The sequence below is a fragment of the Zonotrichia leucophrys genome, chromosome 1A (assembly GCF_028769735.1).
Source record: "Zonotrichia leucophrys gambelii isolate GWCS_2022_RI chromosome 1A, RI_Zleu_2.0, whole genome shotgun sequence".
Taxonomy (NCBI): domain Eukaryota; kingdom Metazoa; phylum Chordata; class Aves; order Passeriformes; family Passerellidae; genus Zonotrichia; species Zonotrichia leucophrys.
Window position 1 is genome coordinate 35,821,921 of NC_088170.1, and position 27,432 is coordinate 35,849,352.

The 27,432-nt window shown below is 45.3% G+C and overlaps 2 protein-coding genes across 3 annotated transcripts in view; one reads left to right on the forward strand and one right to left on the reverse strand.

The window, feature by feature from the left end:
- Positions 1 to 11,471, forward strand: part of LOC135442392 (solute carrier family 23 member 1-like) — a 33,382-nt gene extending 21,911 nt beyond the window's left edge. For both annotated transcript variants that reach the window (XM_064702171.1, XM_064702170.1), the window contains exons 5-12: positions 361 to 542; positions 2,282 to 2,402; positions 2,735 to 2,891; positions 3,086 to 3,339; positions 6,825 to 6,989; positions 7,845 to 7,953; positions 8,948 to 9,043; positions 10,158 to 11,471. In XM_064702171.1, coding sequence (XP_064558241.1) covers positions 361 to 542; positions 2,282 to 2,402; positions 2,735 to 2,891; positions 3,086 to 3,339; positions 6,825 to 6,989; positions 7,845 to 7,953; positions 8,948 to 9,043; positions 10,158 to 10,435 — 1,362 coding nt within the window. In that variant the 3' untranslated portion in view covers positions 10,436 to 11,471. The remainder of the gene's footprint in view (positions 1 to 360; positions 543 to 2,281; positions 2,403 to 2,734; positions 2,892 to 3,085; positions 3,340 to 6,824; positions 6,990 to 7,844; positions 7,954 to 8,947; positions 9,044 to 10,157) is intronic.
- A 1,405-nt stretch (positions 11,472 to 12,876) lies between these two features.
- Positions 12,877 to 27,431, reverse strand: STRA8 (stimulated by retinoic acid 8). Its single transcript, XM_064731691.1, has 9 exons — positions 27,233 to 27,431; positions 26,624 to 26,821; positions 24,822 to 24,897; positions 23,315 to 23,399; positions 22,771 to 22,923; positions 19,624 to 19,906; positions 18,278 to 18,354; positions 16,516 to 16,627; positions 12,877 to 12,987 (listed from the first exon to the last, which is right to left on the reverse strand). Exons 2-9 carry the CDS (start codon positions 26,729 to 26,731, stop codon positions 12,913 to 12,915), a joined length of 969 nt encoding a protein of 322 aa, XP_064587761.1. The 5' UTR covers positions 26,732 to 26,821; positions 27,233 to 27,431; the 3' UTR covers positions 12,877 to 12,912.
- Position 27,432: the final 1 nt, after the last annotated feature.

Below are 27,432 nucleotides of genomic sequence, written 5' to 3' on the forward strand. Positions count from 1 at the left end.
TTCCCAAAAGGAAGATCAGTGGAGACCATGGCCCTACTCCTGGTTTTGGGGCAAGAGCTTTTCCCCTGACTTGGGCAAGCAGGCAGGAGAGTGCAGGGCAGGTGATGCATGCTTGGTGGCCCAAGAGGACAGGGAGGAGGTGATCTCTGGAACAAAAGTCCATCGGCCAAGGGGGGAGTTGCTTTGCTGCTGCTTTGGTGGTCCTTCCCACATGTAATTCTTAGCAAGGTTTGTCAGCAGGAGGCCTCTATGCCACTCTGTCGCTAGAGACTGAGCCTGGCTCTCATGCTGGATTTGCACTCACATGAAGAAAAGGGTAAACAGCTGGAGTCCCTTCCAACCTCTGGTTTTTTTTTCCAGGTGCAAGGAACTATCATTGCAACTTCTTGCTTTCAAATCTTCGTTGGATTTTCTGGCCTGATTGGATTTCTGATGAGGTTCATTGGCCCCCTGACAATTGCCCCCACTATCACCTTGGTTGGACTACCTCTGTTTGAGTCAGCTGGAGATATGGCTGGGCAGCACTGGGGCATAGCATTCCTGTAAGTCTCACATCTCTGTGGGAAAGATGAGAGTACACAAATCACCTGCCTCTAATATGAAACCAAGTGTCACAGTCTGTAGCAGAGTTCCCCTGGGTTCAAGGTTTATATGCTGAGCACCAACATGTGACAGGCTTGTGCAAGACAGCCATGTGACATAGTCATTCTCCTCCAATCCCCAGGAGGTTAAGCTCTCAGCAACAAAGCAAAACCCAAACATGAGTTAAAAAATCATTGATTTTTGTAAAAATACAAAGTCCATAGGTCAGTAGTGGTACAAGCCTTCCCCATGTGTGTGCAGTCTCTGTCACAGTTGTCTACACACACTGTCTTACACACCTGTTATTTAAGTTTAAAAGACATTCCTAAAATGACCAAGTTGAGCATTCAGGTATTCTATGTTGAAATAGCTGGTGCTTTATGTATTGTCTTCACATGAGTGAAGGAGGAATTGTTCCCTCCAGAGTCCTAAGGCTGCTGAGCACTTCTGTTTATGCAAATAGACAAAATGTGCACTCACAGTCTGTGTAACATTAGAAACCAAAAATGGAAACCAGTTCCTCCTCAGACTTTCTCCCTCCAGTCATTCAGTGCTTTGAATTGTGTATGTCATGGAGTGTCTTTGCAGAGAAGTGAGGACAGAGTTTTCTTTTCACACGGGGAATTCTGCCTGTCCCTGACTACTGCACCTACAATTTGTCACCTTTTCACATGGGGAAAACTACCAGTTTTCCAGTGAAGTCAGTGCACTTCAGCTGGTGCAATTGATTGCTCACCAAATCCTATCCAGTTAAATTCACTCCATGTGTAAAATTTAAATTTGTTGTAAAATAATGAGGAGGCCTTCAGAGGCCTGGCTAACCCAGGAAATGTCCATGGTCTTCTAGCAGCTCAGCAGTTGAAGTGGGATGCCCAGTCCCTGCCCTCTCTCCACATGTGGTAGCCTCCAGCTTCCTCTGGTTGGCCCCTCTGGGCAAAAGGCACATGGGGGGCAGGCTGTGAGTGCACCCAGATGTGCTGCTGTTCCAGATGTGTCCTACACAAGGGATGGGAGAGGAGCTGCAGCTGCAGTTACTTCCATTGTCATGAGCCCCGGGTGCTGCCAGGGACACAAGGGAACAGCCCTGCCATGGAGGCCCCTCCTCAGCTCAGCCCTCGCAGACACAGAGCCATGCTCTCCCCTTCTTGGCTGGCTGGGAGGCCTCTGAGGGCACCATGTGCAGCCCCACAGTCCCAGCATGGGTTTTTCTTTCAAAACAGGGATTTACACAGCCAAACCAAATCCTCTTCTTTTACTCTGTGTTATAGGAGCTTTTTGCCTCTTGAAGAACAAAACCTGTAATCAGGAAAGAATAAATCCTGTATTTCTAGTATATCTGAATTACACAGGCAGAACCTGCACCTTGCATGTCTGTCAAGTCTTTCTTTTACTTAAGAGGCATTTTTAACCTTTCTGCAACAGTGTCATACTCACAGGTGCACTGCCTGGGGTGTCAGTCTTGAAACAATAAGGGTAAAAGACTTATTTGCAAATATGCAGAGCTATCAGTAGATTGTGATGGAAAGCTTGTTCCATATCTGGCTTGGTGGAGTGGAGAGCCACCCTCTGCTGCAGAGAGCCTGTTTTCATGGGTCTTCTGGAGCCCTTAGTTCTTGGGTAGCAGGTGTTCACTTAGTGTGGGGACAGGTGGGCAGCTGGGCACCCCCTTTGTTTATGGTCTCATTTTCCCTCCTCCTAGGACTATTTTTTTCATAGTTCTGTTCTCTCAGTACTTGAAACACATTGCTGTGCCGCTGCCATCTTACCAGAGAGGCAAGAAGTCCCACTCCTCTCCAGTCTACCTCTTCCAGATGTTCCCGGTATGTTGGGGTTCTTGGGTACCAGGGAATTGTGACAGGGACTGGTGTCACCCACCCTGGGCTGCCTGGGCTCTTTCCACTCGTGTCCAGATGAGTGAGTGCTTCCCAGCTGAGCCTGTGTGGCAAGGGGCAGAGAGGAAAAAGCTCCCAATGGCCCTGATTATTGGGAGGGAGGGAGAGAAGAAGAGAGGGCCACCAGGAGCTCCTGCTGCCTCTTTGCCTCCCTTCCGTGTGCAGGGAGAAGGGTCGGGCGGGGACACATGGTCCACCGCAGCCGTGCTGAGGACGCAGCCATACCCTAACCAGCCGCCACTGCTGCTTGTGATGGGCAGGTGCTGCTGGGGCTCTCGCTGAGCTGGCTGCTGTGCTACGTGCTGACAGTGACCGGCGTCCTCCCTGCGGGCCCCGGTGCCTACGGCCACCTGGCCCGGACAGACAGCCGCGGGGACGTTCTGTCACAGGCTCCCTGGTTCCGCCTGCCTTACCCAGGTACCGCCGCCTGCCCTTCCCCATCCTGCCTACTCCTGCCTCCACCTCCACTTACCAGGAGGAGAGGACATGTCAAAAATCAGGCGAACAGCCACAGTTCAGAACACAGTTCCTGCTGTTCTGCGTCCCCCGGGGCAGATTTCAGGACAAATGAAACCCTGAAATTCCACCTGAACCGAACTCTTTACTTGCAGGCCAGTGGGGAACGCCGACGGTGAGCCTGGCCGGGATCTTTGGCATCCTGGCTGGGGTGATTTCCTCCATGCTGGAGTCCGTGGGGGATTACTACGCCTGTGCCCGCCTGTGCGGGGCCCCGCCGCCGCCGGAGCACGCCATCAGCCGCGGCATCGGCGTGGAGGGCATCGGCTGCCTGCTGGCCGGGGCCTGGGGCACGGGCAGCGGCACCACGTCCTACAGCGAGAATGTGGGAGTCCTGGGCATCACCAAGGTGAGCCTGGCCGCAGGGCGGTGCCTCCCGCAGGGCTCCCCCGCGGGGTGTGCACATGGCTGTGTGCTGGGCCTGGGCAGGGAGCTCAGGCCGCCTCCCCAAAGTTTTATAACTTATGTATTGTCGGAGTGTCGGGGGGCAGGACGGTCGGGACGGACGGAGACGAGAGATCTCTGCAGCCAGGTGATGGAACTTGGGGTTTATCGCAAAGGGCCTGGGTGCAGGGCCCTGCTGGGGGCTGCCAGCCACAGCTCGGAGCAGGCCCGAGAGAAGAGAGGGGTAGAGAGGCTGAGAGAGAGAGAGTAAGGGAGTAAAAAAGGTAAGAGCATTAAAGGGTAAGAGAGTGAGGTTCTTGTTTCAATACAATAAATCTTGTTCTGTGTTGAATATTCTAATTCTCACTAAGTAATTTAGTACAGTATACAAATCTTATAGCATTTACATACAGCCTATAAGAATCATTACATTGCCATATTGTGTTACATTTTAAACCCTAAAAACAACTCTTTGGACCCCCCTTCTGCCAAGCCAGTAGGGTCTGCTCTGACACTTGGACCTGTCTGCAAGCAGAGGGTCTTGTTTCATCAAAAAGGGATTACAGCTTCAGTCTGGCCATACCATTGTTTTCCAGTTGTTCAGTAACTGAGGTATCTCAAAGCTTGCTTTCATTTCAATCTCACTTATAGTTTCTATATTCTCAAAATCTTTTGCCAGACAATCATGTTTACAAGGCTTTCCTGTTTCATCTTCCCCTACAATATATATCTTAGAACATGGGAAAATTGTGCCTTGGCACATTGGTGACCAGCTCAGCAGCACTGCAAATGACTTAACAGAGGTGGGCAGTGGTTCCCTTTCTCTGCCTCTGGCCTGCATAGGGAATTATGGACACCTGGCCTAGGTAAGGCTGGAGTGACAGTGCTACATCTGAGCTAACCCATACGGGCATGGAGAGGGAGAGGAGAGAAAGGGAAAGGGTGAATATTAATAGGGCTTCAAGTTCCACAACTTCTATAACCCAAGGATGGCAATCATGTGAAAGGTAGACTATTTCTTCAGGGTTACAAAATGTGATTGTGTGTGAGTCCCTTGAGTATATTAATTGCACTTATCAGGGAAAGAAATTTCCAGAGATAAGCTTGACAATCAGATCAAAGATTTTCACTAAGCTTTGCAGCCATAGGATAGGCTGACAGACATTTAGGCTAACTGGACAACATTTTCAAATCATTGCCAAATAAGCAATGATAAGCCAGAAGAGTTGTGAGTCAGTAAATAAATCCTTACAGCTTCCACTCTACAATATTGCTCATTTCACTGGATTTCATAAACCTCACGATAACCATTTTTCACACATGGCAGTGTTAGTGTCTGCCTGAGGCGGCTGCCTCGAGCACCAAGGGCTGTCTGGATGTCTGCATGGAGTCCAGTTCAGCCCATCACCACGTGTGCATTGTCACTAGGGAGTCTGTGCATACTAACCAAATACCTGAGCCAGCTCTTCCTGATGTGCAGTTTGCTGCATGCTTGTATGTATGGGATGCTGCCCAAATTCATAATTACCAGATTACAGGACATGTATTCTCACAATGTATGCCAAGTCCTCCAGGAGGACATGCCATCCTTGCTGATTCAGGAGAGGTATTTCCCTTGGATCCCACCTCTGCTGAAAATAGAGTGTCATCTCAATCAATTGAAATCAGTGTAAACACTCTGGCTGGGACAGGTGGGGGTGCTGAGAGCACAAGGCAGATTTAATTTCTTTTTGTACGTGGGAAACACATTCTTCCATAACAAATAGAAACACAAGGGACTTGTTTCCTCTCTTAAACACAGATGTCCAGCACCACTGGAGAAGTCTTTGGAGATCTCAGATACATATAGGGGCTGACAGATAAGGCAAGAGAAGCTGCCAGAAGCTGCCAAAATGCAACATCTTACATGGCACCAGGCACCAATATTTAAACTGCTTGATCAGGCCCAGTATGCCAGTACTGAGAACTCCTTTCCAAGAAAAGGAGGATTTTAAAGAGAGGTAAAGGCCTGAGAGTCACCACATATTGTGGGGAACCCTGCAGTTTCTTCAGCCTTAAGAAAGAAAACTGATTTTATCATTTTCCTGACATAATTGAAGCAAACTCCAAACTAGTGGCTTTAGCAGAATATGGTCACAGTGCTATCACTGGATTAGGTGTTTTGCATTTAAGGCCAACTCCATATACTTGGTAATTCAACATTTTAGCAAATTGAGACTGAATCTTTGTTCTAATCCTGAACAAATAGATCTGTTGACTTTTGTTAACTAACATTTAGATGGTAATAGTGTCCCAAGAGTCAGCCACAGTATAAAAAGCAATGAAGCACCTGAAGGCCGTGGATGATTTTATTTTGAAACTCCACACCAAATCTTTTCTATTTATCTTTCACAATCAAGAAAGACTTAAAATATTTTAAATTGACATGTTTAAGAAATACTTAAAAAGAGACACTATTAGTTACTGAGAATGTGTTTGTTGAAAGCATTCACAAAAAGCCTGTCCTGTAATTAGACATTCTTCAGATATTTGAAGGGAGGGATTAAAATAGTTAATTGAATTATAAAATGTTTGCAGAGGATTACAGAGCTGCCCTGACACAAATATTGTAAGTTTAGCATGATTCTTTGGCAGTCCAAGTTTTGGTGTGGGCAAGGCTTATCTTGACTTGGAAGTTTAAGTAATACTGCTGCTTTCCTTTTCACTTCTATATAAATGTCTCTTTCAACCCTTTGTTTGGCAGATACTTTTTCTTTCCTATTCATATGCTCTAACAGATCTGAGTAAAGGGCATGGCTTGGTCCTTCAGCCCACCTTTTTCATAGTGCTTAACCAAGAAAAGGCCTAGGGGAAGAAACGAGAAAAAAATGGTTTTACTGCAGATAGATGGGTGATGAGAGATAGAGACAGAGCAAAAGACTTCCTCACTTCTTATTTTTTGACCATAAAAAGGATAGATCAGATCCCAGAGCTTAGGATGGAGCAGCCAGCCAGCTCAGGTCTCTGAAGGGAATGGAGGGATCATTGTGGGATACCTCATTGAAAGCCACTTCTGGATGTCAGTCCAAACCCTGGCAGAAGGATTGTCCAGTGAACTGGCTGGGGGTTGCAGTGCCAGGCTTGTATGTATGCCAAGATATTTCTAGGCGAAAGCAAGAACAAGTGGGTATTACTGTGCTCTGAATTATTATTATTTTTTTAATTTCAGTTTAACAGCAAACTGTTTAAGTTCTGTCAGTAGTAGGAGAGAGGATAACCCGAGTAAATAGGTGTGGTGCTTTCGGAGTGCCTTGCATGATAAATATCTGTGGTGCACAAACACCGATGCTTCCCATTCAGTGTCAGCTCCCAGCTCACCAGCAGCTGTCCCTGAACATGCCATGCAGTGCCTGCCCCCTGGCCTTCCTCTGCCGGTCAGTGCGTGACTGCCTCCTCTTCCTCTTGCTGCAGGTGGGGAGCCGAGTGGTGATCATTGCTGGTGCCTGTGCCATGCTCCTGAGCGGCATCTTGGGGAAGGTTGGGGCCATGCTGGCCAGCATTCCCATCCCTGTGATTGGAGGCATGTTCCTGGTGATGTTCGGCGTTATCGTGGCAGTGGGCATTTCCAGTTTGCAGGTAAAGCTGTGTGAGCACTGCTGCCTCCCTGGTGAAGGGGACTTCATTTCATTGAAACAGAGAATCACAGAATAAGCTCAGCTGGAAAGGACCTATCAAGACCATCGAGTCCAACTGCTGGCCCTGAGCAGGACACCCCAAGAGTCACACCATGTGCCTGAGAACATTGTTCAAACACTTCCTGAGCTCTGTCAGGCTGGTGCTGTGGCCACTTCCCTGGGGAGCTGTTCCAGTGCCCAATAATCCTCTGGGTGAAAAGCTTCTTCCTGATATCCAAACTAAACCTCCCCTGACTCAGCTCCATGCCATTTTCTGTCACAGGTCATGAGATTTAAGAGATCAGTACTTGCCCCTCTGCTTCCCCTCATGTTGCAGACTGCAGTGAGGCTTCCCCTCAGTCTCCTCTTCTCCAGACTGAACAGGCCAAGTGACCTCAGCTGCTCCTCATACAGCTTCCCCTCCAGACCCTTCACCATCCTCGTGGCCCTCCTTTGGACACTCACTAATCACTTTATATCTTATATTGTGGTGCCCAAAACTGCACACAGCACCCTTAGTTTGAAGTCAGATTCTTACAGAGTGTGTCAGCTGTGACCCCACTGCAGCAAATGCAAACATTTATGTTGGTAATTCCTCAGGTAAAGATAAGGGGCTGTACCCAGAGGGGCTGGATCCCAGAGGGCTCCCTGGCATGGGCAGGGCTGGCTGGCACTGGGGACTGCAGGAACACAAATGCCCCAGCAGCAACAGGGCTGGGTCCATTCCTGATTCCAGAGTTTGCATCCCACCATGTCTCAAGAACGCAACAGTAATCCAGAGTTTTGTGCATGTAATGTATGAAATTTCTCTGTGCAGTATACAGATATGAACTCCTCAAGAAACATCTTTATCTTTGGATTTTCTCTATTTGCTGGCCTCACAATTCCCAACTGGGCAAGCAAAAATAGTGCTCTGCTGAAAACAGGTAAGAAATGACATCAGAAGCATTTTCTGCAGCATTAAATGGAAGGACAGGCTGACCAGAGAAATCTTTTAAAATAGTTTTTTCCTTATAAAATGCTGAAATCTGTGCTTTGACTGTTGCCTGTTTCTTTCTGAGGGCTATTTTTGCCTTTTGCCCTGGATGCATAGATCTGGTGCAGAAATCTCTGCTTTTGGTCAGTGACTGAGTTGTCAACGACTGAGGCTTTATGTGCTCATACACAATGAGGCTATTATGTGCTCATACACAATGAAATGCTGTGCTTTCAAAATGCAAGAGCATACCCCTCTACCAAATTCCATCAAGTTCACTTTATTGAAATTTTCAGTTCTCCATCAGCTGGCCCTTCACTGTGTCTTGTGTGACTGATGTCTTCATCACAAAGGCCAGAGTGTCCTCTCCTAAAGCACACGTGGTGTGCTGGGTGGGCTGATTAAAGAGCTGGGCCCACAAACCCCATGCTCTGCAGATGTCCTGTCAGATGCTCAGTGCCACTGGGCTTTGCTCATGGCCATCCTCAAGGGGAGACATCACACCTGATGAGCTTGTGCTGAAATCCCATGCTAAATATACTCACATTTCTTTGGGAACTGAAGCTCGTGCTCTGTAGGGAGCTGTTAGATGTTGTGCAGGTGCTGAATGTGTTTGGAGCAGAAGGTGGCTTTTTCTCAGACAGTGCTGGGGTCTGCACTGTTCATAAGCTCTCAGTGTATTTATGAGCCATTTCCTGCCCACTGTGAGTCTGTGAATAATCATGTAGAATAAAATGATAGGTCTGAAACTGGCTGTGAGATCATTCTCCCTTCCACTCCAAATCTACACTCTGCTTTGGATTTGCAAGTCTCATCCAAGCAAGCCTAGTCCAAGCAAGCATGCAGCTTGCAGCCTCTTGGCGCCAGAAATGTTGCTGGTAAAACAGGTAAAATGGTCTTCCTACACCACGATCCGAAGGTTTTTTGTTTTTTTTTTTTGCTAGGAATCATCCAGCTTGACCAAGTGATCCTGGTGCTTCTCACCACTGGCATGTTTGTGGGTGGATTTCTGGCATTTATCCTGGATAACACCATTCCAGGTAAGATTTGCTGAAATGAACTGGTAGTTTGTGCCTGTCCAAGGGTTTGTTCCCTGGTACTTTTTATTTTCATGACTCCTGTTCTGTGGAAAGGAGTTGTGTTGGCAGCCATGAAATACCGTGTGACTGCACTCCTCCCAGAGAAGGGTGGGGAACAGGAGACATCACTGAAATGGTCTGGCTGGAAAACAGCAGCTTATCAAAAATAAAATAATTTGTCAGGAAGAACCCAGGCTGAAGAAAAGGATTATTTGGCAAACATCTTTCAGGGAACATGCCTGCCTAAAACCATATTGCTAGTTAAAAGGGGAGAGGAAGGCAGCTATAAGAAGTGGAAGGAGCCAACGTGTGCCAGCATGGGAGCTGCTAAAACTGAAGCTGAACTAAAGCCACAGAAGTGGAAAGCAGTAGGAAAGGCTGGTGCTGGCCCTCACAGGCAGCAAAGAGCCTTGGATTTTCATCTAGCATGGGGAGGGAGGGCATAAGAATAGGAGAGGAAACCCTCTTTTCTGCTGCAGGAGAAGAGCAGGAAGAAAGGATGCTCTTTTTGTTAACCAGATTTGTTACTGTATGAGGCTTCTCAGAAAGCCAGCCTCCTTTTGGCTCATTAATTTTCCTGCAGCCTTCAATCATCAGCTCCTCTGGGCAGAATTTACAGGTAGGATCAGTCCCTTTCCCAAGAGGTTCTTTGCTGCCACAGCAGTCACAGGCACTAGGGAATTCCTTTGGCTAGGGTAAATACCTGTGAGTAACTAGTAACTGCTGCTCTGAAGTGTCTGTCTGGGCAGTTAACATCCAGCCTTGCTTTGCCAGCACTGCATGAACCTCCCCTTTGAACAGTTCTTGGATCTCCTGTGGCAGGTGAAAACTTCTTGGTATACGTGATTCCCATGGAAAGCATGGAGAAGGCTGCTTATCTGGAAGCTGTTGCAGGAAAAGGGTTATTGTCTGGAAGCTCATTAGTGAATATTTGTAGAGTTCTTTGGAGCTGGAAGGGTTTAAGTAGAAGGGATTTGTATTTTGTGCTGGGTCTGCTGGGATTTGAGCAGTGGGTGTGAGGCACACAAAGCAGCCCTGCTGTTTTAAACACAACAACCTCACTTTGCTCTTGCAGGAACACAGGAGGAGCGGGGGCTCCTGGCATGGAAGCAAAGCCACAAGGGAGGGATGGAGAGCTCTCAGCTCATTTCCAAGGTCTATGATCTTCCCTTTGGCATAGGCACCAGATACTGCAATGTCTCCTGGTTTCGCTATCTCCCTGCTTGCCCCAGAAAACTGTCTTGGGACAAGAGAATGGATGAACTGAAGGCTGCTAGGCAGAAAACCAGTGTTGAAACAAGCTTAGAAAGAAACTCTGAGGTTGGTGCTGATACACCAATCAGCACCAATTAGTGCTGATACAAGGATATAAGCACCTCGCCTGCAAGTGAACTCATCCTAGAAACAGAGGTCTGAAAGTGTCTGCAGCCCCTATCGTCTGAGCATGAGCTGGCAGCTGTTAGAGGGGGGAGCAGGAAAAGGATAATGTCTTCTTCTTCCCAGCTTTGCTGACTGCACCACTGATAGCCTTGAGGAAGTAATTTTTTCCTTCTCTCTTCCTGCCTGCTCACTTGTAGGAAGAACCTGGTCCCTCCTCAGGGAACACCAAAGCCCAAGAAGTGCCTAGGAAAGGTTTTCTGTTTCCTTCTTGCACTGACCCTTGGGCACCCTAAGGGGCAGCTGCTCAGCTCAAGCAGGAGGGCTTCCTGTCCCCTGATGTGGCAGCTGAAGGAGCTTCCCTGACATGGGCCCTGCACTTCTCTCAGGCATCCCTTGGGTTGGGGTTAATCCCCAGCACCTTAAAGCAACACCCACCTCTCACCTTGTGCTGTATACCTCATCCTGGCCAAGGGGAAGGAGCAGGTGCCTCTAGGTCATGATTCATCTCATTCCAAATTCCCATCAGTTAGCCAGTCAAATTAATGTTGTTGTAAGAGAGGCACCTAAAGTTAATGGGATGGATTGTCTTCTGAACCTGTCTCTTCTGCCTCAGACCACAGAGGGGCTCTAGAGACCTTAGTTAGGTTCTTAACCTAACAGAATAAACCAGCCTTACTGAAATGTATCCTACCTTTGGAGTGCTGGGAGGAGTCTCAGGAGAAACAGGCCGGGCACCCAACCTTACAAAGATGAAGGAATCCTCATCAAATATAATGGACAAAGCACTTCTGCTCACAATCTTACACATCCCTATGCTGCTGCTGTGTCCTGTGTACCCTTGCTGTACCTGTTTGGTCTAGTGTGGTGAAAAGCACTTCTCTGGAAAACAGGTGTGCAGGTTATTGCTCCTATTCCCTATTAGCCTCAACCTGTAGGGCCACATGCAGTGTGATCACATGTGGTCCTGTGGTTCCTGGTGCTGTGTAATAAAATTACTGCTGTAGCATAAGTTTGTGTTTCCTTCATTGAGATTAATACTTGGTTTTTGTAAGTATAATAAATAATAACACGTACACTGTAATGGTATTTCTCAGGGTGGTTGCTGGAGTAAGTGGTGGCAGGTGTTATTTAAAGAATCATTCGCAGGTATTCAAAGAATCACTGCACTCCTGTGAACTGTGATCATGCAAGAGAAGGAATCAAAGTAATATGTTCTTCATCTTCCTCTTAATGTCATCACAATGCTTCTGGTCTCAAAGCAATGCCAGCATGTCTAAATGAAGCACACTGGGAAGGCCAGGGAATAGCAAGGCTGCACCCTGGAGAACTCTGAAGAGCCCTTAAACCCAAACAGGACCCCTGTAACCCCACTTTCAGACACAGCAGTGTGACAAACATTCATCTGGGAGTGCCACCACAGCCTCAGCTGCAGGGCCAGAAAGCACTCTCTAGTGTTTATTCCTCCCTTGTACTTCAGTACTCAGCTCCACGTGTTTTTTGCCTGAACGTATCATGCTTTTATGCACCAAGGCAATGCTGGGCCACAGTCCAGGCCTCTCGGACTCAGTCTAAAAGTTGGCTGCTGAAGTTGGACAGCTAGGCACAGCAGCTTTAGTTTAGGTTTTAAAATAAAACTTCCATCCTTTCTGTTTGTGATGGCTGGTAGCATGACCTCAACATAACCACTATCAGAATACAGTTGTTAAAGTCTGCAGAGAGCCTTTAATGATAACTCAGAGATGTGAAGGACTTTATTCAATTTCACAGGACTTTTAATTCCAAGACACTATCTGAGCAGCACTACTCATCCAAGAATTAGATGTGGAAGAAGAGCACAGGGCTGATCACTCAGCTTTACACACTTCACAAAAGTAAATAATCCAAAGTGTATTACTGTGCCCACACTTTTTTGGGTGACTGGGGAGTGGGTGCTCACTGCAGCTGTCCTCATAAAGAGACAGAAGAGCCTCATTCCACTCTCTGTGAGGAAATCCCTCTTTCCTCATGAGCCCAAGATGAAAAATTGCACCAGAAAAATAATCACTGCCAGGAGGTGACTTTTGCAGGGTGCAGTTTGAGACCTGCATCCTGTGGGAGTGTGCAGACTGCCACTGATCTGGCCTCCCTGCTGCTCTTCCCACACCTTAGGCTAGGCAAGGTCACATAACTGTACATGCCTCCATTTCTTTGTGAAGCAAGGCTAAACATTAAATAGCAATGGGTAAAAACATATATTAATAAATAGCTAAGACCCTTAAAACCTTTAAAAAGTATAAATTACTCAACTGATATATCAAGAATTACTAATGAGGGAAGGAGAAATCAATGATAACAAACCAACACAGTGTCTCCACACTCTGCTGAGAGAGGCAGCTCACTGAGAGAGGTGAGGCTCCTCCCATGCCTGGTGTACCTGGCAGGGCTTGGCAAAACATTGCTGGAGACACTGCTTAGAAATCTTCATCATCGAAGGTCTCCGTGCACCGCAGCATCACGGTCTCATGATCATAGTGAAGATCTTCTTCCTGAAAGCCCCCCCAAAGTCAAGCAGGATTAAAAACCAGGGGAGTTCATTGAATTTCAAATCTACAGTGACTTGGTCAAGAGCTGATGTACCAGAAAATGCAGCATGAGCCCTCCCTCCTCTCTGAATCAGCCACCAGCACTTGATGAGTTCCTGAGGTGCCTGATGAAGAAAGGCTCAAATTTTCTGCCAATTTCTTTCTAAAATCACTGGGCTTCACCCTCTGTCTATTTACATCATCTAGACAGCTGTTACTGACTGTGGTAGCAAGTTTGACACAGAACAGGCTCTGAAGGTATGACAGCTTCTTTGAGGCCTTAACTTCTACCAACTTCAGGCTTTGCTCCACTTTTAGCAACAGAAGGAAAGGGTCTTCTCTTTTACCAGTTTACAGAGAACAAGTGGCTCTTGAGAAATCAAAGTCTGGAAGATAAAAGTATTCATGCCTGCAGTCCATCTAGTCCACCTTCTGCATTGATGCAAGACTCTTCAGTGAAATACTGCTTTTAAAAATAGGTGCTGTTTGAAAGTGTATAGCTTAAGAAGCACTAAATACCACTTGCTTGTCAAGGGACTCATCTAAAATCCATGATTTTAAAAGAAAGTGTGCCTTTGAAGACACAAAGGTGCTCAGTACTATTCAGAAAAAAAAACCCACTGCGTTTCATTTAGGTAAAACCTTTGGATCTCAGTCTAAATTAACTCTTTATTGCCTTTGCTGCTAAGCTTCTCTTATGATGTGACCTTAAGACAACAGCTCTTGAAAAATTACAAGATTGCTTAACTAATCTCATGCTCAGAAATATTTCTCTATCATATACTGTAGAAGCATGTTCCTGTTCTCATTTTGGGGTCCCTGCCCTTTTAAGAGTTCTCCCTTTCCTTGTCCAAATTATTTCCCCTCTCCTCTTGTGTGAGTCTTTCTGAAGCTTTTTATTCCAGTGGGGTGCAAGCCCCTGGCAGCCTTCAGAGCCAGGGCAGTGGCTCAGGAGGAGCTGTGCTCAGTAGCTGTGACCATCCACAGTCCAACAGCAGGAGCTGCAGTTTGTACCTGCACAGTTAACCAGAAATGACAGAACATGGCAGTGCCATGAATGACCAGCAATAAAATCCATCACCTCATCAGCTCTGCAGGTGAAAGGAAAGGAGACCATGGGCTGCCTTTTGTGTTTCAGTGGGGTCCCATCACATGCCTTACCTTGGTACTTACTGTACTTGCTACCCACCTCTGTATCTCCTACAAGGTGTGTGCACAGTGTACTGGGACACTGCTTTATCCTTGAGATAATTTGTGCCAGCACTGCCCAAACTCCTGTGCTAGCATGGCACCAGCACAGGGAAGGGGAATGGTCTGCAGAGGTTCAGTCTGGTAAGGGAAGCAGGACGGGTTCCTTTCCCTGTCAAGTCCAGCAGTCTCTGATGCTCTGAGCAGCCCAATTTCTGGGGGAAGGTGAGTAGCCTATACTGATCTCTCTGCTGCTGCCTGAGTTGGTGTGTTTCAAGCTAGCTGGAACATCTTCTATCCCTGCTCTGCAACCACTTTCATAACTGTCTCAATCTGTTTGCTTTGAGATGGATCCGAATTTCTGCTCTCAAAACAAAAAATAGCTTGTCAGTCATATTTTCCTTTTTCTACTCTTTTGCCTCTTGGCAGCACTGTCTAGATGTGTTGTTCTGCACTCTAAATCAAAACAGATTGTGACCTTCATATTATCTAGCCTGGGTGATTTCTGCTCAAATTCCCTTTTTATTGTCTTATCACAGATAACTAAAAGTTCCTGTGTAAAAGAACCCTTTGTAGCTTTTTATTTCCTTTTGGATCTACATAGTACAGTCAACTGCCAATTTGCAGTACTTTGGGCTCTTTTGCTGCTTGTCTTCCCATCCCTCCCAGTCTTATTTTGAATCTTCCTCTTTAAACCTTGAAAGAGACACTACCTGTTCCCATACCACCTCATCTGGGAGCTGTGAGATGGACTGGGGCTCACACATAACCAGGCAGCCCCAAGCAGAAGGACAAGATGAGACTACGCCAGGCACGACACTCACAAAAGAAATTTAAAACCAGAAAATGCCATATCTTGCCTATAGCTTTTCTTTCTTTTCTAGGCCTGCTGAGCTCATAGTCATTTACTTAAACACAAGAAGAGCTCTGCTCTTACACAGAACATAGCTAGTCACAGACCAAAGGGCTGTGGAGATCGGTGCCTGGTCTCTGACAACAGCCAGCAGGGGAAGTTTTGAAAAAAGTGCAAGAATTGGGCACACAGTGTGCTTGGTTTTACAATGAAACACTTGTACACTATAGCAGACTGTGCTGTGAGGCCCTCCTGCACTGGGTATTGAACCTGGACCTTCAGATTTAGTAATTGCCCATGGATTGATGACCCTGGAGTCTAAATGTGGTAATTTGTATGTGCAAATATTTTTAATGTGTTGTTTGTTCATTTTATTTAGTGCTTTCTAGTTCTTCTAGTGTCAGACACAATGAGTAATCATTCTGTGTCTGCATCCACACCATGTACGAACAAAATGGTCTTGCAGTACCCCTCAGTCTTTTCTTTTTGTAGAAAAGTCCTACTCTTGACAGTATTCAATGCCTTTTCCTGTGCTTGCTGCCATTCTCTGCACCTTCTCTAGTGCTACTCCCTCCAGGATGGGGAACCAAAGGGCACACAGCAGTCTCTCTGTGACCGGTTCAGACAGTGGTGCAACACCAGTTGCTGCTTTGTTTTCTGTCTCAACTACCCCTCATCACAAACCTTCTATTGTCCTTCAGAGGAGCATGTGCTCAAGTACCAAACACCAGGTGGGATCTGGGCAACAGAAACCAGCAAACCAATGGCTGCTGTGGAGGTACCACTGACTCTGAACCAGAACAAGCTCTGCCCTTTCAGTTCTTTACCCAAGTGCAAGCTCTGAGCCACCTCCATGGCAGGGAGACAAGAAGGGGAGGAAGAACAATGCAAACACAAAGATTTCTGGCTCAGCAAACCTGCAACAGTAGGCTGAAGTTAAGGGGAAGCTCAGGAGCTTTTCATCAGCTCTTTCATGAACAGGAATATCCTGCTTCTAGGGCCTGCCAGTGGAGGGCTCAGGGCAGAGAGCCTGGCTCCCAGACAAGCAGGAGGTGGTTCTGCTGAGCTCAGAATGAAGCAGCTGGGGGTTGCTGGAGAGCTGGAAAGTGAGTTTACCTGCTCAGAGGAGTTCACTCAAGCTTTTCTATAAGGAACTTCCATGCAAACAATAATAATAATAATAATAAAAATTTACAATTCCTCATGTCATTTGTCATTTTGAATAATATTCAAAGCAGTGCTCACTCACACTTAACCTCTTACAAAGGCAATCCTACTGGTCTTTTGGAATGACATATCTAAAATGGTGAACCCCAAGTTCTTTTTGGAATCATTCTGGACAATATGATCAGAAACATTGAATACAAAAATCCCTTTCTGACATAGCTCCTGAAATACATTGCTCTGAAATACACTGCTCCTTCTGTAAGGAATCCTTTGGCAAGGCTTACCTGGCAAAACTGTGTATTAGTGAAGAAGAGGTGTTTTAGGAAGTCAGTGACCTGCACATAGAGTCTCTGGTGATCCTCTGGATTTTCAGAAGTGCAGCTTGCAAATGCTGAACTGAAAATGGAATCAGATACTGTATTTAATTTTCTGTTCTGTTCTCCTTACTTTCTCTCCTCCATATTTTACTTACAAATAAAAAAAATTCAAATTGTTTTCAAGATGGTTCTGATATTAAAAAAAATAGCCAAGCAAGACAGGGAGGAGTTGTGATGGATGCATTGATGAGATGCTGTTTGCCCAGTGCAAGGCAGATATGGAAGAACAGAGAACAGAAATACAAGGAACAGGTGTCACAACAAGGAGATCTGCTGATACATTACAGCATGGTAACACTGTTTTGGGCAAAAGCAAATATCCATGTAAAACAGCCAGCAACGATGGTTATTTGGAAGTGTATTTGGTAGGGTCGTTCAGAGGAACAGCTCTGACTTCTGTAAAGTTTTTGAGTGAATGCAGTAAGCTGTGATGATGAAATGACTTGTTAGCTATAAGTGGCAGGTGTGTTCTCAGGTAACTGGCACAAAGCTAAGCTTTTCATTCTAGACCTCACCTCTGTATTCTTCCTGGGATTTTACAAAGTTCTGCCATCACAGCTCTGTCCAGAATTACAAGGTGCAGAACACCAGGCAAGAAAGAGAAAACAAATGTTGACTATTGAAATACCAAACTGATTTGGGACCTAAAACAGATTTAAAAGATTATAGCAATACTTGGCAGTATTAAGGAATACTTAATCTTATTTTAAAAGCAAATGGAAATTGTGACCTAATAAATGTTATTTAATAAATAAATATTTATTAAGGTTTTTTATCCCTTCAAGTATATTTTGATAATCAGCCAAAACAACCTTATTTTAATTTATTCCCTTCTGGAAGTGCAATCTGGAATGGTGGTGAAAGGAAGAGATTCACATTAAATATCACTCTAAATGTTGAAAAATAAGTAGAAAATGGGATTAAACCCCCACAGATTAAAAACATTATTTGCAAAGAGAAACAATCTTAACAAAGACTAAGTAGCAAGAATACATAAAAGATGAATCATAATGTGATTTTCCTCTTGAGGAAAACAATGCTTTTCTTTCTTTGGTCTACTGGGAAAAATCAAAGGCAGTGCCAGCTTTGTATCTGACATGTTCTCTTCTAGGTCACTCATCTGAACTGAAGAGGAAGGAGATATTATTTAAAAGGTTCTGTGTTTCTTTGGTGTTACTGTTCAGGTCAACCACACTTTAACCTGATCACCTCCGTGTGACTGAATTAGGGTAAGACAAGGGAGAAAATGTTGAAAAATTATCATTTTTGTTTCATTAAATGAGAGTATGGCTTATGATTAACTGATTTATTAGGGAATGCTCTTGGTCCTCACAGGCCTGGTAAGTGAGAGAGAAAAAGAAAATGTTACAAGTATTGTAAACTGAAAAGACAGAAAGCTGTGCAAGGAAAATCAGAAGGACCCCAGTTATCCTGAAGTGATGGGGCTCTCAGTAAGTGATTCTTACTGATTCTGCTGTAAATGACCATTAGTTGTTTCACTTTTTCCCCTTAGAAGGAAGTATTATTGTGAGCACAGCTGCTGGAGGCTGCTATTCTGACCATTTATTAAAAAAGAGCTGTTGTCCTACTCCACAGAGCACTTGCCATGGACTGCTGACAGTGGGCTATGAATGTATTGTGTCTGCCAAAAGGGGTGTTTGTAATTTACCTCTGGCTGGACAATCCCTGAGCCTTGCTTCTGTCAAGGAAACCAGCAGCAACATCAAATGCATCTTCAAACATCACCTAGCAGAGAAAGCACTTCAGATGTCAGCATATCCAGCCACCTAAAAAGTTTTACCTAGGGCATAATTTTTAATAATGAAGTCTTTAAAAGCATGATATTCTTTCTTTACATTTAACAGGTATGGTTACAGCTAGAGTAAACCAAGAGATTTTGTGGAGGCAGGAATAATGTGGAATAACTGTATTTCATGGCTAGGAGCACAAGGTCAGTCCACTCCCTTAAGCCTGTGCTTCAACCTCTAGGAATTAGACTTCACATTACATCTCCAAAAAAAAAAAAAAATCAGTGAAAACCATGAATTGTATCAGTGCCTTAGAGACTCAACTGTGCACTGCTGCTTATGGCTGGAGATCTCAGTCTCTCCAAAACTGACTCCAGTTAGACAAAGGAGTTTGGATGCTCCTTATGCCAGACCACTAAAGTCATTAGTTCACTCTGCCATAATGCAGCTCACACACTCTCTGTGCCAGAAATCCCATACAGGGAACATTCCATGACATTTCCTGAGGCAATGAGCAATATCAGTTGTGTCCTGTGACTCAAAAAGAACATGCCAATGCCATTTACTTACATGCTAAAGGTAAACAGCTGTCCCTGCCTTGCAGCTAATCAAATTACATATACCTCTTCAAGCAGCTACTTACTTCAGCAATCACTGCTCCAGGAACCATTGATAGAACTGGCTGTTATTTACTCAATCTCTTATTAATAAATGCTCTGGTCTACTCAGTCACTGACTTCTTGGCTCTGCAGAGGTGCATGGTACAGGCAGTCATTGGCCTTGTACCACTGGGACTGGTCTAAAAATACTTTCTCTTTGCTACCAAGTGCTTTGATGAAAAAAACCCACCCAACCCAAAATACAGGAGGCTTTGGCAAACTAGGTATCCCTTCTGGATTTACATCATCTGTGCTCTTTGGAGAGTGTGCAGAGCACAGTAACTCTGTAGTTCTTGTTCTTGCTCCCTGTCCCTGGACCAAGGTAGGGGCAAACTGAACTGTTACTTAGCACAGAAACTCCACAAGTCAGTGGAGACTAGCAGGATTACTACCACTGCACTTCTGTAGCTCACTAGGTATCTCACCAAGAGAAAATCTGGTGCAGACATTTACTCAAAGACTGCTTATTGTCTCCATGTACGCATTCAATGATCTTGAGAAACTGTAGTTACAATTACTGTATGCTTGCAACTAAAAGCTGCAGAGTCGATCAGCATCTGAAGGCTTGGAATTTCAGAGGCAGACTATGAATGTTGCTGAACACTTACTTCCTCTGGTGTGGAGACTGAGGAACCACTGGCTTCCTCACTGTTACCTCCGCTGTCCCTCACACTACCTTCAGTGCAAGCAGGCTCTGGGCGAGCAGCCTTGGGATCCATGAGGAAATCTCTCTGGCTACAGTACTGCAAGATGCTGTCCCTGCTCTCTTCAGAAAGCTCTTGCCAGAGATGGGAAATAGCTGTGGAGACCTCAGGAAGAGGCACCTCTCCGGTGCAAACAATTCCATGCTCTACCAGCAGGTCCACTGTGTGCTTATAAAAATACAGGTATCTGGAAGGAAAGGAAAGGGAGCATCTCTTAAGAGCAGGCTATAAGGCAGCCATCTGCTGAAAATCAGCAGGACACCAGGGAGCAGCTGTGATCCAGAACTACTTCACTGACTCTGCCTCCCAGACTTCACACAATTCCTGAATGGTGCCCAGCACTGACAATTTCACCTGCAAAAGGCAGGCTCCAGCTTCAGCCTCAGCATGACTGCCTCACAACAGAAGCTCCAGGCACTGCAGTTGTACAGGCAAACCTCATTCTGGAATTTAATACATTTTCACTTACTTGCCTTTGTATCCTTTGAACCTTTTGCACTGCAAGTGACTTTTTATGCATTTACTGGCATTGCACTGCACTTTAAAGCCCTGGCTGAGGTTGTATCCTGATCCATTAGGTACTGTACATACAGACAGACAGACACTGCCCCAGGTCTGGATGCTCTGACTTATCCATGGGAGCTCCATTTCCTCCATTTAACATCCAACACTGACTCCTATGCAGTCTGTAGTGAAACTGGTGGTGGAACACAGGTAATAATTTCAACCCAGTGACTAAATCTCAGAACAAGCCTGCTTCTTCTGTTAGCACTGTGTGGCACAGGATAATAATGTCTACTTCAGAAAGCAGCACTGAAGGTTATTTTACATTAACTAAATGCTTAGAGAGTCTCAGACAAAAATAAAAAGATCAAAGGAGTATAAACCAAGAGCAGATAAACAAACAGCAGTCATTGGTGCTATGTTTGGGCTCAAAATGATTCCTTGGAAGACTTCCCACATGAGCACATTTCCTGATTAACTGAACTGTATTGTATGAGAAAGTAACTCAAAAGAAATAATTCTTTTTTATTTGTAAATATTTGTTCCAGCAAACCAATATTGAAAATATAATTTTGTAGGTAAACATAAACCTGTTTAAACCCAAGTTTCCACACTCTGGAGTATTTTCCACCACTGCTGGAGACAAAATACTGGAAGGGGAATAAGTGCTCTCATGTTAAGTATTGCACTCACTAAGGTTTCTGGATGTCCAGCTCCAAACAAAGGACCTGGAATTTCTCAAGCAGAAGTACATGAACCACCATTAGACTGCTCTGCTAAAGAAATTAAGCTTGAAGCATGAGTCAGCTATTTCCTTCCCAGCTGGAAGGAGACAACCACATTTTGCACTGGACAGAGTACTGTGACGTCCTACCAATATCTCCTGCTGCTGAACGTGGGGAAAAAAAAAAAAAAAAGTCAGCCAAAGCTCAAAGCATTTCTGATGCTTCCCAAATAATCTGATTAAATGGTCACCAAAAGGCTGTTGCTTTCTTTGCTGAAGAGTCCTTGTCGTTTTATCCCTGTTATAAAAGTCATTTTTTGACAAGAATTAGCTACAAACCAAATGCAATCTGCCCTAGGACTACAGGATAAGTGCCAGTCTACACAGTACAGGCCCTGGTCTACCTGGTCAGTAAAGAACATGAAAGGCAGGTGTCCGTGGCTCTGTCCTGCAGTCTTTGATGAAGCAGATTTTTCTAATCCTGAAAATCTTGATTCAGCACCTTTCAAGGTCTTCGAAACGCTACCTTAACTACAGCCACCTCCAATTCTAACAGGAGCAAAAGCAGAGAAGGAGCGGGAAGCTGGTGCCATCTGCTGGTCCAGCTGCAATCTCCTTTTGAGAAAAAACCCGGTGATCAAAGGGACTTTTAGAAATACACAGCGGTTCAAAGCAAAAGAGAAGGAACTGCAGAAGTTTTTGGTTGTGGTGGTGATGCCATGGAAGAGATGCCCGCTGCAGCTCTGGGTTCTCCTGCACTGCATGTCGTTAACTGTGGAATGGTTAGGGTGAAATTCACTGCTTGATGGCATAGGACAGATGGCACATGCATCTATTTCTCATATCATGGCAATCAAATAATCATTTATCCTGTTGGAAATGCAGGATAAAACCTCTAAATGTTGTCTGACAGGAAGGGGAAGAACATGGAGTACAATACTCAGTTTTAAGACATCACTAACTTTGGAAAAAAACAGTAATTTTACCATTATGACTTCCAAATAAATACATGGACAACTGACATGAGAACAGTAGTCTTTGACTTTTAAGTCCTGCTTCAGGCATTTAGGAGCTTAAAAGGTTTACAGACTCACATCCACTAGCTCTAAGTGTAGCACACGAGTGTTTAGGTTCCCCCCCTTCCCCAGTGCTGCAGACAATTTTGCATTGTTGCAGAATGCATTCTGGGATCTTCCAGACAACCCCTATTCTGCAGCCCAGAGGCTGAGGACTGTAAGATCTTGGTTGAATCCAGCCTTACCCTACTCTGATCCCACTAGAAAAAGACTCCAAGCTGCCAGGAGCTAAGGGTCTGCTTCTGGAAGGGGCAAGTGTTCAAGCTCCTCCAAACAATGCCATTAGAGGAAGGATGAGCATCCCTGTGAGGTAAAGAATGTGCTTACCTCTGGTTCCTGCACCTCCCTGGAACACATACAGCCAGACTCTTGGCAAATTCATCTGGGGCAGCAATTCTTACCCTCCTAAATCCCCATGGCAGGGATACAGTGGTGACGTGTGGCAACACAGAGACTGACACACTTGAAAGAAATTTTCTTCTTTTTCTTAAAGGGTGAAAAATCTTCAGGGATTTACCAAGGCCTGAAAAGCTGGGAGCTGCTACAACTCTAGGAGTCCATCCATGTGCAGGTTGCAGGGACTTAGGAAGTGCTCAGCTTCATCACCAGCAGGGCCAAAGTTGCTGGCACAAGGCTTCTGTGAGGCAGACACAGGCTCCAGCAGGGCTGCATGAAAGGCAGTGCCTGGATGCACAGTGATAATTGCAAACAAATTAAAAACCTGAAGGCAATGTGGGGTGCACCTACCGTTCAAATTCCACTAGATCTGGGGATAAAGTGTCTGAAAACTGGATCAATTCTGGCTTCTCATATTCTTCCAGTGTTTGTTTTTCACATTCTTGAAGCAAATACCAGATGGCAGAGTCACTTTCACTCATATCTTCTGAGGCTGATGTAGTGCTGGAAAGAACACAAGGGGAAAAAAACGACATTATTAACTTCTCAACTGGATTAATAATGCCCTTGTCATGCTGACTCCAGAGCCTAGGGGCATTCCTCCCAAGCCAGCCTTTTCCTCCTTTTGCTTGTAAGGCAATGAGATATCCTTGCCAGAGATCAGCTACATAGGAGGGGAAAAAATACAAGCACTGACTGGCAATGAGAAGAACAACATGCTTAGTGTGTGCACTCCATGGGATTACAGCAGTCCAGGTGAAACCTCCTTGCCCTTTCCTCATGAGGAAAAACCTCTGCTTGGAAATACAGTAGCAATGACAAGGAGTTTCAGAGATGCAGGGATGGAAGCAAGTGCAAAATATTACCATCTTTTCTTGGCTGGTACAAGCCTTACCTCTGACTGCCGAATTGCCTCCTGACATATTCCTCCCTGACTTCCTCCAAGCTGGATGGGCTCCCATCCTCCAGACTGCAGCTGGCTGTTGTCAGCAGAAAGGTCACTGTCACATCAATGGCACTTTTGGCTTCTCTCTCACCCTCAGCCCCAACCCAGCAGAACACTGTCAACAACTGGTTCTTCACAAGCCAGAGTTTTTCATTAGGCAAAAATGATGTGAAAGAAGAAACATCTGTCTCTCCTAGAACACAACTAGCACTACTGGGAGTTTATGAACACTGAGGAACTTAGAATCAATGCTTTCTTCCTAACATTGATTTTACAGAACTGATGGTGAAAACAACCTGCAAATCAAACTCTGGGCATGCACTAGTCAATACAGAATTTGGTTACCTTATAATGAACAAATTGCACGTGAAAAACCCTGACATCCAGCCTGTGATTCACAAGCAGTATGGATTTTACATATATGCAAGTACATACAAGGGGAAGCTTGCTTCAAACTCCCCTCAACCAGCCTCCCTGCTTGTTATCTTTTCAATTTTGCTCTGTCAAATTATTCTTTCTACCTGTGACTCACTTTTATGGGTTATCCAGGGATGTGGGTTCAGATGAGGTTGTTCATTTTAAGCACTGAGATTTCTAATTGATTCAAATTACTGGAGGTGCAAGTCACGTGAATAGCAGGTTTTTTTCTAGCTGACAGGAATTTGGACACTTGAAGGGACAAAAAAAACCTGTCCAAAGCCTCTGTGCTATGAGCCCCTAGTCCTGCTTGCTGCTAGCAGAGGCAGTGGCCACAGCACTAAACAGAAGGTATGTTCTTGGGTCGTGAGTCCCCCAGCAGGAGCTGCCACAAGTGCAGACAGTACCTGCTGGCCAGTGTCACCAAGGTGTCACAGGCTGTGGGAGAGCAGGGCATGGGGATGGCCTGCCAAGCTGAAAGAAAAAACTGTAGCATCTCTCTCAGCCATTTATATCAGAGTACACTCAGAGGCTCCCATTTCCTACCCTAGGAAATCCTTTTACCCCACACCACAGCGTGCTGTTGTGCAGTCTGAGCTCTGGCAGGGCTGGGTGCTGGTGACAGCTGTGACTGGCACTGTGCCACACTGCTGTGGCCAGGAGGAGCACACAGCTCCTGCAGCAGGCTCTGGGTGGAGCCCAAGGATCCAGCCTGGGCACCCATGCCAGCCCCACACCTGCTGGGCTGAAGCTGCCAAGGGTGCTCAGGCTGGATGGCCTGCTGCCAGGGGATTGCAGGAATTGTTTGTTTCCTCTCTTCACCTAGGCTGGGAAAGGCTGAGTCAGAGGGGATTTCTGAGATAGACACAGTGCTCAGTGCACTGACAGACCTCTCACTGTCCCTTACTTATTGCTATGACTAAACCCAAAGCTGGCTGTGGTTAAATGCACAATTCCTGGGTACTTCTGTTCCTATTTAACAAATACATAAAAACCAAGTCCAGGCTCTTTGTCCAAGCAAATACTTGCATACAGTTACCTTTCATCTTCAGCAAAGAACACAAGGTTTGCTCCAGCTTCTGGATAGATGTCTTAGCCTTACGCAAAACCTGATACTAAACATAAGAAGAAAACAGAACTGATTGTTCTCTGCTCTAACTACATTCATGTTTTAACATGCCCTTGTTGCTTTGCTTCTCCTTCATGTTTACCTTCATTAATTTCCATGTCTCTGTGAAAATATATTGTGAAAATAGTGTTGTTTCACTAGCTACCCTTATACATATGAAAAGGGGAAAGAATTAATAAAAGAGTAAACTTCAATAGGGAATATAAATATTTGGGTATCTATTATGCAATACATACACATAACACCCCGTCACACAGACATTTGCTACTTAACTCAGATCTTTTTCATCAGCAAATGGTCTTGTTTGGATCGTTCTCTTCTTGGAGCATGTCCAGAAATACCATGCTGTGAAGTCTTGTTGGATGCCTACCAACTTAAGGCATAAGATTTTACTGATGATTTCCCATGAGACTTTTGCTAGGAGAGGTCTTTGCCATATTCTGCATTGCTGTAACCTGGATTACAGCAGCATAGAACATGGCAAAGGCTTCTCCTAGCAAAAATCTGGATTAACAGGATTAACTTCAGTGCTGCACATCATTCCTCCATCATCTACACCAAATACAACTGAAAACATGTGGCAAGTGCATTTAAACATACACATCTCCAAAATATTTCAGGATTTTTGTGCATGGTGAGACCATCCATATCTACCTTGCAGAGCTTCCATGCCGGGTATTTTAGCCAGGCACCAAGCACTAGGATTACAAGCAACCTTCTGTATTGAGACTTTTAAAGATATTAAACTTCCTTGGCTCCCAAGAGTCACAAAGGGGCATGAGACACGGTGAAAAAGCAATTTCAAGGACTGGCAAGTGAACACAGCCCCCTTAGACCAGGCAAAGGAAGTTGTTGTATAGTCTTGGCTTTGGGGATCCTGCTGACTTCAGGTTGGCTTGTGTCTTGCTCAAACATGGCAAACTGAAGGCTTACCTCAACCTACATGAGGGCTAAGGGACTCAGCACGCACAAGCCACATATAGTGGGATTTAGCATATTCAGGGGGCAATTCCTGTCCTAAACAATCATTACTCCCTCTACTTTACAAACTGGAAAACTGAAGGCAACCAATGGAACTAAACGAATCAGTTGCAGAGTTGGGTTGATACTCCTGGGGTTTGCTCCTCTGCCTCAAGCATGGTAATTTTAGTCTTTTCAGTAGTAGTATTTCAAGTAAATTTCATCTTTATAAACAATTTTGCTTAAATAGTTTCTTCCTTTAGTTGAGACCAAGAAACAGTACAGGTGCTTGTTTTTATTCCTGAACTTATTTTTCCACTGTCATGAAGACAGAGTGCACCTCATAAAGCTGAATGAATTACTACTTTTCCCCTAATTCCTTCTGTCCCTAAACTCACTGCTCTGATTTCAGAACAAAATGCTGTGACATCAGCTTCATCATGGGACCCCTTGGTTTGTTTCCAAAATACTATAAAAGAAAATGCAAAGCCACAAAAATGCTGCAAAAAAGCCTGTAAGAAAAGATAAGGCACATGATAAACTCATGACCCAGCACTACAAACTGGACAACTCGCTTAGGCTGAGTTGGCAGCTTTAAATAAAGAGATCCAGGAAAGGTGCACACAGTGAAATGACATAGATACTGGCACCCATAAAGACACAGTGATCATCCTCAGAGACTGAGGCTAAGCCTGGCTCAGTGTGAACATGCTCATGTATAACAATGATGCAGAAAGAGTCACTGTTCGCACCTTCGAGGCACAGCTGTCTGACTGGGATAAAACTCTTCCCCGCAAGCTGCTGAAGAGTCTTGCCAGAGGAACCCAGTGGTGTGCCTGTGGCAAGTGCTGCTTTGCCATGCAGTGTTCTGCCTCTTGCAGGTGTCTCAGGGGATTGAGACTCGCTTTGGCATGTGTCTTCCTACAGTCTCCAGCTGTGTCTGTTGAAAGCTGCAATGCAACATTTATTTATACTGAATAAATATCTAAGGGAAGGGAAAGAAATCTTACAGCCTGCACAGTGGATAGACAAAAAGAAAAAAAATCTGGCTGACTGACAAAAGCTTATCTTTCTGTAGAATATAATGAAGTTTGAAATATTTTCTTTGCCTGAGAGATACCTGCCTGTTAAGTACTTACTAAAACCTAATTCACCACTAACAATTAACAGCAACCCAGCCTCCCATCTCCTGCACCCTTCCCTACAATGATTTAAGTTCCATTTCCATGGAATAATCCAGGGCTTGGCTCACAAAGCACTAAGATTCCTCTGCTCCCTGGTGCTAAATGACAGGCTTCTTTACAACATGGATTTTTTTTTTTTCCCAATAAACTGTGACACATTGGTGTGGGCAACGATACCAGACATACTCTTGCACGAGAGGGCCAGATCCAGGCCCAGCCAGGCCTGCCACAGCCTGAGGCGCTCGCCTGGAAAGCCCTTCCCGGCTTTCCACTGGATTAATGCTCCCTGCCTCGCTACCGACCGCAAGCACAGCCCAGAGGTAAGAGTGCCCGCCCCTGCTGCTCCGTCGGAGGTCGGGAGGCGCGGGCCGGCCGGG